Source organism: Tupaia chinensis, unplaced genomic scaffold (genome assembly GCF_000334495.1).
Source record: "Tupaia chinensis unplaced genomic scaffold, TupChi_1.0 Scaffold000082_1, whole genome shotgun sequence".
NCBI classification, from domain to species: Eukaryota; Metazoa; Chordata; class Mammalia; order Scandentia; family Tupaiidae; genus Tupaia; species Tupaia belangeri.
In genome coordinates, this window is record NW_006159543.1 from 1,331,706 (window position 1) to 1,343,420 (window position 11,715).

The following is an 11,715-nucleotide window of genomic DNA, read 5'->3' on the forward strand; positions in this document are numbered from 1 at the left end:
CTGTTGCCACTAGCCCTGGATGGCCCAAAGTCCTCACTGTTTTTAAGGAGTGATGAGCCTTCAACTGACCTAATAAGCAACACTCCAAGAGCAATGAAAAACAAAATGGAAAATGGAAATCACGCGGCACGCATTGCATGCCACATGCTACTCAAATCACCAAAATTCAAACAGTCCAAAGGCTAGTGGAAAAGGATCAGACAATGGGTGACAGTACCAGGTTGGTCAGGTCTGCAGCCTCAGTCCGCCTGGTGTCCGGAACTGCTGGCCGGCTCGATCCGGATTGTGGGTGGGGTGGGGTGGGGGTTTGCCTTAAAGTCCCAGGCAACCAACCTGGGGTCCAAGGAGGAAGAAAGGTGGTGATGCGAGGAGGTTTGGAAGGGTCGGGCCTGCAGCCTCAGTCCGCCTGGTGTCTGTAACTGCTGGCCGGCTCCCCATATTCATCTACTTTCAATGAAATGCCAGGGTCTTGGTTTTTTTTTATGGCTGAATAGTATTCCATAGAGTATATGTACCATACTTTTTCAATCCATTCATTTGTTCATGGACATTTGGACTGTTCTCGTGTCTTAGCAATTGTGAATAATGCTACAATAAACAGATGTGCAAGCACTTTTATGACTGAAAATTATCCTATCCTTTGAGTAGATACCCAGGAGTGGAATTTCTGGATTATGTGGTAGTTCTATTTGTAGATCTTTAAGAAATCTCCATATAGTTCTCCACAGTTTTTAAGGAATTATTTATTGAATTTTATTTATTTGTTTATTTTAATTTGGCCAAAGGGAGAGAGACAAAGAAGGAAATGAGAAAGCAACTCATCTGGTCTGAGACTCAAACTGTGGTTGGCCATGTGGTAGTCTAGCACGTCAACCACTACACCACCTGCTGGCACCCAAAAGTAGATTTTTTCGAAGTATTCATTTTAAGATAATTCATCATGAGGAACTATTTAATTCAACATTATCTAAGCTCTTTATACTAAATCTAATATTTACAATACACATATGCTACATATATGCACTTTGGAGTTAGGAATAAAATGAATTGTACCTTAACATCTAGGGTATGTGTCTTCAGTGGCCATTAGTCAGTTGTCTCATAGATATGGATACTATGTCTTTCTCAGTTGTTGTCCAGGCTGTCACTGTGGGTAGAATATGGTAAGAGGTTTCCCAGAACCTTGCCTCATCAGAGATTGCAATCAAGTCTATGGAAGTAAAGAAATTTCCTATAGCCCTGCAGTTGGAAGTATGTGCCTTGGAGCTATGAGTTCCTGAGACTCTTAAAATGTAATAATGGAGAATTCTCTGTCTGTGATTGGATCCCTTGGGTGTATTAGAATTTACATCTTGGGACCAGCAGATGGTGTAATGGTTATATCACTGGACTCCCACATAGTTGATGGTGGATTGAGTTCCAGACCCAATGGCTTAAAACTCATGCCAGGCACATGTGCGTTGTTCCCAAAATCCTGAGAGGAGAATGGACAAAAAGGGATTGTAGCATGGCCATCCCCCAGGGGTTGATTTCTCACTTTTTGTCTCTCTGTCTCTTCCTGTCTCTCCCTGCCTCTCCAGCAAGTGCACATGCGCTATAGCAAAAATCTCTCTCTCTCTCAAAAAAAGGAATTCACACCTTTACTGCGATTGGCTATATGCAAATTAACTAACCCTAACACATTGATCCAAATAACATTAATTCAGGTTTTGACTCTACTGTCCCTACCTTTCTGGATGTAGATATACTCACATTAGGCAACCATTCTGTAATGATGCTGATAAGATATGGTAGGCCCTCACTTGTTAGGTGGAGAGCCCTTCTGTGCTAGTGTTAGTAAGTGCCGTGGTTGTAACTGAAGACATGAGTAAAAATTCAAATAATTGTTCTGAGTAGAAGAATTGCTGGTGATGTTTTCTTTATATTTTTTCTTGTTTTCTATAGTGAACCAGTATTTTCATTTTCTTATTAATTTTACAACCAGAAAATAGTTACATAAGTTTTGATGTTTGAAAGTCTTTTTCTGGCTAATTAATTTCAATCTGCTAATGGTTTTCCATTCTAGATAATCCTGCAACTCTTTTACCATACAACAAATCTGGAAGATTCTTTAATGGTTTCCTTTTATTCCTCATTCTTGCCCTTTACTTCTTTCATGTAATCCTCACAGACCTGATTTCCTGGACTTTTTGACATCTTCCCTGTTAAAATCTTGATGTTTAAATCCCACTTCATTGTTTGTATGCTTTTCTACTTTCACAGAAAATCAAGTTTATATTACTGTATTTGGTGTACATTCAGATGGTTTGTATTTTTCTCCATACATCTTAGAGGGTTCTCCATGTTAGTACATAATGTAAATTTAGTATCATTAAATCAAGTTAGTTTTGTCTAGATAACCATTTGATCTTTTTATTCTCAGTCATGCCTGGGCTTGAAAATTCACAAATAATCTTACTTTTTATTCTTGTTCAATTGCAGGGAGAGAGAGGATTTCCTGGTTTGGAAGGCCATCCAGGTTTGCCAGGATTTCCAGGTCCAGAAGGACCTCCAGGGCCTCGGGGACAAAAGGTATGTGTCAAGTTGCCAACCAGTAATGCCAGAGGAAGTCAGTCACCTTAAAGGTGGAGCTTAGGTGTCAATCAACTAAAAAGTTACTGAATCATACCTGGAAAATAATATTTAAATAAAACAATGTAAGAGTAGTTAGACTATTTATTTTTAGACAGGTTCACCTGTTGCAATCCTCCTGCCTCATTCTCTTGTGTTGCTCAGATTACAGGTGTGTGCCACTGCACCTGGGTTTTAGGTTGGACCAGGAACCAAATCCAGGCCTCCCATGTGGTTCCAACCTGAGGAACATAGCACCTTAACAGTGCAGCCCAACTTCTGGAGCTGCTTTACTTGATTTGTTTTTTAATTGCATATTAGTGCTATATTCAGATACTTTTGGAAAATGCTGTTAATGTTATGTAGTTATTGGGATCCTTGAAAATTTAAGTTCTTTGAGGAGCTCAGCTGAGCTGGTGAGAGCTTAATTGCCAGATGTCAGAGTAGCTGATAACACAAAAAGCATAAAACTGAAAGGAATGGTGAAGTCTTTTCTTACTTAGTTCAATATTATTGAATATAAGCGAAAAATTAAACTGGAGAAAGCATCTATTCTCCCACCATTCCATTTTTTCCTCATGGCACAGTAACAGCAAGGGTCAGATGTATCAGCACAGATGTTAGAACTTGTTTAAGATAAGGAACTCAGAGCAAAAGCTTCTGAAGTTGTGTGGACCTGGGCTAGGGTAGTATGATGGAGAAGAAAGGCTAGGAGTGAAAGTACTGAGTCAGAGCACAGAAAAAGTGTCTTCAAGGTTTCCCCCTCTTCCCATAGGAAAGTATTCACGGAAGGGCTCCAGATTATGAGGCCTTTAGTTGCAGATATGCATAAAAGCCTGGTCAGCCAGGGGAAGCCTGAATCCTTGAATATACATTTGTTCAGAGACCTCAGGGCATTATCTGTGCACCAAGTGTGGTGTGAGGGTGGTAACTGTCTCCCATGAAGTATATCATGAAGCCTTTGGCTGGGCCTGAAAAATAGCACTGAGGTGTTTAGATAGGAGCCAGACTCCTTAGTTCTACCCCTTAATTTTTAAGGTCCTGAGTGAGAAACATAAGCTTTCCCATCAAGGACCTGAATGGGTTGGACTTTAATAGACCATGGCAAAAATTGGGCAATAATCTTAGACCATATTATTCCAAGAAGAATGAGAAGGCGTTCTTGAAGAATTGAATGTAACCATAAGCCCCAACTATTGCCAAACCAGAAATAGATGTCCCATAACCTACCCGATCTACTTCAGAGAGCCAGGAGGCTTTTGTTTCTTTCCTTTTTTTTTTTTGTTAAGTGCCAGATGATGTGTGTGTTCACCAGAGAGAGACAGGGAGACTGAGAAAGCACCTCTCCCTCCCCCACCCCCCAATGGGGAGTGGTCTTCCTTCTTTATCTCTTTGTCTTGTCAGGATTTTGGACTTGCATGCACATATGCCCAATGTGTTTTTCAAGCTACTGTGGTCAGGATTCAGACTGTTGTCAGCCATGTGGGATTCAGCTTCCCTTAACCACCAGTCTATGGGGCAGGCCAACCACAGGAGGCTTTTTTCTTAAGTCTTAGTATAGATTGTTCTGCTTTAGCAGTTTCAGTGAATCAGGTGCACCATAAGGTACTGGCAATTGCACAGATCCCTCTTTAGTTATCCAGCAGTAAGTCAAGGGCTATATTGACATCCAGCAGTACTTGGGCAAAGGAATTGAGGCTAGTCTGTTGTGTTTCTAAAGATTAAGTGGTATTAATGATCTTATCAAGGGTCAAAGACAGGTTGCACACAATCTTTTCTGATTGAATGACCCTGACAGTGGAAACAGTTGCCTGGAGTGCATGTATGAATGGAGAGTCAGTAATGCCACTTGGTGATTCTCCTGAGTAACTGGAGATTATCTGGTTTTGGAGTTCCCATTTTACTGTATATAGAGTGATATGGTTATTGGGAAAGACTGTTTTGAATATTTGAGAATGTCTTTATCCATGCCCCGTATATGCATGATGCATGTTACATTAGTAGGAGTATTGAAGGCCTGTATATATATATATATATACACACACACACACACACACACACACACCAGGTGAGGATTGCTCACAGTTCTGGGCTAGGAATCCAAGAGTACTTGATTACCATGGGAGTCAACCAGCCAGAAGTCCCTTCTCATGAGCCAAGTCCTTAAGTGGAATTGGAAATTTTGTGTAAGTAGGAACAGATATAGTAGAGGAAAAATCACCACTATCAAAGCCAAAATGGCAGATTCCATGTCTCATTACTCAGTTATTCCCATGTTGGATAGGATCTAGTTGGCATCTGAGATGTTTTGTTCCTGTGGTGTCAGAGCCCAGATGCAGGGATGCATCAGATCCAGAGTAATAAAATTGGAGTACCTCAGGTAATAAAATGGTCTGTGTTTAGAGAAATATTCATTTGTAATATTCAGCAGCACAGCATTTATCTGCAGGGTTGGATGGTGCATGACAAATTGAGAATTTTTTCAAATTCAGAGTGGTGGCAATTACCTGAGACAGGTCTATCAATTAATTTGGTGAGGTGGAAGTCATAGAAGCTATTCTGTGGGAGAAAAAGAAGAGAGATTATATCCATACCCACAATCCTCCATTCCTGGTCTCATAGATCCCAAACTTGTCTCACTAGTTGGAAGGGACATTTCCTGTGTCTAATGACACGCAAAAATGGGAGAACGATTTTTTTAGAATTATTTGATTTAACTTTATTTATTTATTTTATTTTATTCAGAGGTTTTTTCTATAGGGCGCGTGCGCTCGCCAGACAGGCAGAGAGAGACATAGAGACAGAAAGCGAGAAATCACCCCCCAGGGGGGGATGGTCATGCCACAATCCCTTCTCCTACATTCTCCTCTTGGGATATTGGGCACGCACGCACACACGCCCGGCATGAGTTTTAAGCCACCGAGTCTGGGATGCAAACCACGGTCGACTACGTGGTAGTCCAGCGACATAGCCATTACGCTAACTGCTGGTTCCCTTATTTATTTTAATTTAACCATAAAGGATAGGGACACAATGGGAGAGAGAGGGAAAGTGAGAAAGCAAGTTGCCAGGTCCGGGACTCAAACCGCATTCAGCTGTGTAGGAGTCCAGCACCCTTAACCACCATGCCACCTGCCCACTCAAGAATTGGAGAAGGATTTTCTGTGTACTCAGGGTGGCACAAAAGTATAACAGAGAGAACTGAAAGAATAGGTGGATGGAATTGAGCACTAATTTAGCACCAATCCATTCAGACTATTGGCATGGGATGTCTTAATGAATTCTAGCTTGAACTAGACTGTCCTACTCAGTAACAAATTGTAACTACTTCAGCTCTCTAAAACTTGGGCATTATCTTGTGAGAATCAAGTGGGCGCTCCAATCGACTGAGATTAAATTTCAGCCATGTTATGGAAATGATTTATTTGTAATAGAAATTAAATGAAACCATAAAAAATATTACATTGGTGGGAGGGGAAGTTGGGGAGTTGTTTGTGGATGTTGCTTTTTAAAATTGTTTTTAAAGCATATTTTAACTGTTACAATCTGTGTATTCTTCCAAAGTTAGCTTCAGCATCATTTTTAAAAACATTTTTAAAATTTACCTTGTAATCACTAAAAATTTCTTGTATCTGAGTTTACTTAGGATTAGGAGCTGTTTCTTACACACTGTACTTGCTAAGAGATGGCAGTTTTAATAAACTGTTCAATTGAAAAAAGTTAACTACATTATAATTTGTTTGAAATAACTTAGTATAAATTGGGACTGTTCCACAATAGTGTGATAGTATATAAAGGTGTGCTTGCTTTTATGCAATTTAAGTTTAGAAAGCAGTCCACTCTTTTGCTGTGATTTCATTTCAGTGTCTGTAAAGTGAGATAATAAACTACTTTATAAATGTTTAAAATCCTGAATTTGAAGTACTTTGTACATATGACTTCGAGTTTTCCAACACAGCTGAATCGATACTTATTATGTGATTGAGTATTTTGGTATATGTGTATATGTTAACACACATACTAGGAAAAAATATACATGGATTTCAAAATTGTTTTGCACCAAAATAAACTTGTACTTTAATTCTTTTTTTCATGAACCTTTTGAAATACCCTTAGTTATATGCAATTTTCAAAGGAGCTTTTTTATTCTAAGAAATAAAATTTAGTTAATTTTAAATAGACATTGAGTGTTTTTCATTCAAAATAAATTAACAGGGACCAGCAGTTAGCGTAATGGCTATGTCGCTGGACTCCCATGTAGTCGACTGCAGTTCGCGTCCTGGACATGGTGGCTTAAAACTCCCGCCGGGCATGTGTGCGTGCGTGCCCAAGATCCCAAGAGGAGAATGGAGGAGAAGGGATTGCGGCGTGGCCATCCCCTCTGGGGGTGATTTCTCACTTTCTGTCTCTCTGTCTCTCTCTGTCTATCTGGTAAGTGCACACACCCTATAGCAAAAACCTCTTCAAAAAAATTTTAAAAACATTAAATAAAATAAATTAACAAAAGAAGACATACAATGAAAAGAAATATCACCTGTGTTCATTAGTCACAGTTGTGACACATACTTTTATCCCTTTGTTTATAAATTAGTAGCATACTTAACCTCACCATTTGACCTTTGTCTTATACTTAATATATGTTATGTAATAGATATTCCATATCATACACAGAACATCCATATTAATTTTTATAACTACATTTTATTTTATTGTGAATCTTTTTTCTTTTTTTGGTAGAGGTTTTTGCTATCGGGCATGTGTGCTTGCCAGAACAGAGAGAGATAGAGAGACAGAAAGTGAGAAATCACTCCCCAGGGGGGATGGCCATGTTATAATCCTTTCTCTTCCACTCTCCTCTCGGGATCTTGGGCATGCATGCACATGTGCCTGTCATGAGTTTAAGCCACCAGGTCCAGGACTCGAACCACGGTTGACTGCATGGGAGTCCAGGGACATAGTCATTACGCCATCTGTTGGTCTCTTTATTATGAATCTTAACGGTAATTTATTAAATCAGTCCTTTATGATGATCAGGGGCATGGTTTTCTATTTTTTTTTTTGCTACTACAAACAGTGTATAAGATATACATATGTTTGATTAGATACCTGTTCAGCAATAAAGTACTAATTCCGTAAGATAGATTACCAGAAGGAGTATCACTGGATCAGAGAATACATGAATTTATGTTTGTTTTTTTTAAAAATACTCTGATGCCCCTCTACCACCAAAGTTGTATGATTTATTCTCGGTTCCTCAGTATACTAGAAGATCTTTTCCCCTATAGTTTCACCAACACTATTAATGAAACTTTTGGATTTTTGTTAATCTGGTAAATGAAAAATGATTTCTCAGTGTACTTTTAATTTGCATTTCTCTTCATGAGATTATGTTTTTCTTAAGTTGCATTTTCTCTGATATGTCTATTCATATTACTTATCTATTTTCTACTGGATTTCTGATGTTTTCATGTTGCAACGAGCTATTCATATATTAGGGACATCAGCCGTTTAATGTATTGCAAGTTGCAATTATTTTCCCCTAGTTGTATCATTTATCTTTTCTGGTTGTATGTAGGTGCATTCATGTGTCACTGTTGTGTTTTTCTTTTTTAAAAAGAATTATTTATTTAATATTATTTGTTATTATTGTTTTTAATTTGACCAGACAGAGACAGAGAGAGAGAGAGAGAAAAGGAAAGCGAGAAAGCAAGCTACCGGGTCTGGGACTCGAACCATGGCCAGCCATGTGGGAACCCAGTGCCCTTATCCACCACACCACCTGCCGGCCCTTCTGTTGTGTTTTTCAAACATCTTTTTCTTTATGGTTTGTAGATTTCAAGTAGGAAATGCCTTTCTCACTATAAGATTATTTCCTAATTCTCACACTTTTTCTTCTAGTATTTTAATTATTTCATTTTTTACATGTAAATATTTTATTTATGCAGAATTTATACTAGTGTAAAGCTTGTAATGTAAGATCTACTTTTTTGTTTTTTTCCAGGTAGTTTTCAAGTGTGTCTCAATGTTATTTTCCTTACTGATTTGCAGTGCCATTTTTATTATATGCCAAATTCACATGAATATGTGGACTTGGCATTCCAGTGGACTGCTTATTCAAATGTCAGAATCATACTATTTCAGTTACTGAGACTTTGTGCCTCAGTAATTTTTATATCATATAATGCTAGAGTCCCCATAATGCTCTATTTTTTACAGAATTTTTCTCAGTATTATTTATTTTTCCATATGAACTTTAGAGTTACCTTGTCTAGTTAAAAAAAAAAAAGAAACTAGAACTCAGGGCCAGATGGTGGCACAGGGGTAAAAATAGGACACTCTAAGAAGCAATCCCACATGGGAATGTTTCAAGTTGAAGTCTGGAGACCTCCCTGAGTATATGAGGTACAGAATTGCCCATGATCCAGGGATGACAGAAGGCTAAGGGTGGATTGGAGGGTCAAGATCCTCTAGGGGATAATCTATCTCTCTTTCTCTCTTGCTTGAAGGAGAACTAAATAAATAATCTTTAAAAAACTTGTGTAGTTTCTGTTTTTATTGTATCAAATTTATAAATAAATTTAAAGATGATTAACTTTTTAAATATTGACTTCTATCATCTAAGAACATGGAATGCCTGTATGTTTGATCAAGTATTCCTTTATGAACTTCAAAAATGTTGAAAATTTTTCTTTTTGTGAATATTGTATATTTCCTGTTCATTACTAAATATTTAATCTTTATTTTTCTGTTGTAAATTGGATATTTTTTCCATTATGTTTTTTATGGCATCTAACTGGTAGTTGTTAGTATATGAAGGCTGTTGATTTCTCAATATTAATGTGATATACAATTATTGATTATACTATTTTTTTTCATTTTATTATCTTGGGTTTCCTAGGTATACAGTCATATCACATGAAAATAGTGGTAGTTTTATCTCATTCCTTTTAATTTTTATATCTCTTATTTATTTCTTATATTTAACCATGTTGATTAGTACAGCATTTACAATAATTAAGGCATTCTTGTCTTCTGCCATTAGTAGGAAGGCACACAAGGATTCAATAAACAAAAGTTATAGTTGTTTTTAAATATAATTTGATCTGCTTTAACCTCCTTTGAAATGCATCTGTTGTGAAAAGATAAGATTATTAAACTTTTTAAAATAAGCTGAAAATGACCACCCCAAAATGCTATGAGTGTGTTAGGTTATACAGGAAAGGAAAATTAAAGTTGCAGGTGAAGTTAAAGTTGCTTACCAACTGACCTTAAACTGGGAAGATTATTTGGGATTATATATGTGTGGGTGCAGTATAATCATAAGGGTCCTTCCTTTACATGTGGGAGAGGGAGGCAGAAGAGCCAGTATCAGAGTGATGTGACGTGAGAGATTCATTCAGCTATTGCTGGCATTGAACAGGGAAGAGGACCATGAGCCAAGCAGTGCTTGGTGGCTTTAGAAGCTGGAAAAGGAAAAGAAATGGATTCCCCCAGTCCTCTATACCTCCAGAAAGTAGCATAGTTCTGCCACTGAGATAATTTATTTCTGTTTTACACCACTAAGTTTGTGTTATTCGTTACAGCAGTGATAGGAAACATACCAGTTAACCCTTTCTTCATTACCTGGAAGCCCTCCCCACCCTACCTCACTGGTGCCTCCCTGACCCCTTCCCCCCCCGCAAAGCACACACACACACACACACACACACACAAATAGAACTGCTGTGATTGAAGGAGAACTGTAACATAGGCCTTGAGGGACCTTCAATGGAGCTTCTAGGGTTGTGAGTTGAGGGACTTGGAAACCACTTGCAGAAAGCAAGGTGTCCCAGTTTAATAAAAGCTATCTAAAGCCTCAGGCAGTGGCCTACTAACTATATTCCTTTGAAATTCTTTTTTCTGGAACAGAATTAGGTTTTATTCCCTTTTTTAAAAAAGAAAATAGTTAATAAAAACAGTTGGCAAAATTTTCAGTGCTCAGTAAGGTAGTTGTGACTTGGGGTAAGTGGATCATCACACCTGGATAGCCTCTTTTGCATGGAATTCACAAGCAGAAGCTATAAAGGAAAGTTTATTGTCTTTCTCATTTCTTCTGATGCTGTTAATAGAAACCGTCTTATAAAACAAAGTGAAGGATTTAAATAGTAAAGTTAAAAACAGCATGCATTTGGACCCAGGAATGATGCTGTTTATTACCAGCATGACAAAACAGACTGACATAATATGGAAACTGCCCATATTCTTAGCTTTTTCATTTATGCATTAAATGAAAAAAAACATTTGCTTTGCTTTCTTTTATGATTCATAATTAACTTTATAGGTACAATGTTTCTTCTACATGTCAACACTTTTCTTCCCAGTAAATAAAGTCTCTTTCTTTCCTCCTTGCTCTCTTTTTTGGTCATCCAAGTCACCTCAGTCCTTGTAGCTCAATAATAAATACATTTCTTGAATATATGTTTCTCACTAACTTCCACAAAGGTTCACAAATATTTATGTTCTTATAACAGAAAGTTAGTTACTTAGAGACTCTTTTTGAAGGAAAAAGAACTAAATCTATTATATTTTTCAGGGTGATGATGGAATTCCAGGACCACCAGGACCAAAAGGAATCAGAGTAAGCAATATTTACTGTATATCAACTATTTTGTTGGTGGAAACAGATACAAAGCAAATGAAGTACTGGAAGACAACTGGAAAAGACCATATTGAAATGCAGGAAGAAAATACAGCCTTGAGAAAATTGAATTTAAGAGTTGACATATGTCTACAATTAGTCTTTCTTTCATGTTTTTATAGTTATATTTACTTATCTAAATATCTATTTAAACTAATGTAAGATGATTTTAAAGCACCTTATGGTTAAGAAATATGAAAGTGCTAAATTCCTTTAAAATAATTATTTTTTTAACTTTATTTACTTACTTTTTTTAAAAATTTGACCAGAGATGGACATAGTGAGAGAGATTGAGAGAGAAGGAAAGTGAGAAAGCAAGTTACCAGGTTCTGAGACTCAAACCACGGTCAACAATGTGGGAGTCCCGCACCCATAACCACCACCTGACTGCACCACAAGTACTAAATTCTGACAATAACCACCACCTG

At 37.6% G+C, this 11,715-nt stretch overlaps 1 protein-coding gene across 1 annotated transcript in view; it reads left to right on the forward strand.

Annotated features, from left to right (window-relative positions):
• COL4A5 (collagen type IV alpha 5 chain) overlaps window positions 1-11,715 on the forward strand; it is a 229,320-nt gene that overhangs the window by 68,886 nt on the left and 148,719 nt on the right. The window contains exons 4-5 of the mRNA XM_014585694.2: window positions 2,482-2,571; window positions 11,183-11,227. Of these exons, the coding sequence (XP_014441180.1) occupies window positions 2,482-2,571; window positions 11,183-11,227 (135 nt within the window). The remainder of the gene's footprint in view (window positions 1-2,481; window positions 2,572-11,182; window positions 11,228-11,715) is intronic.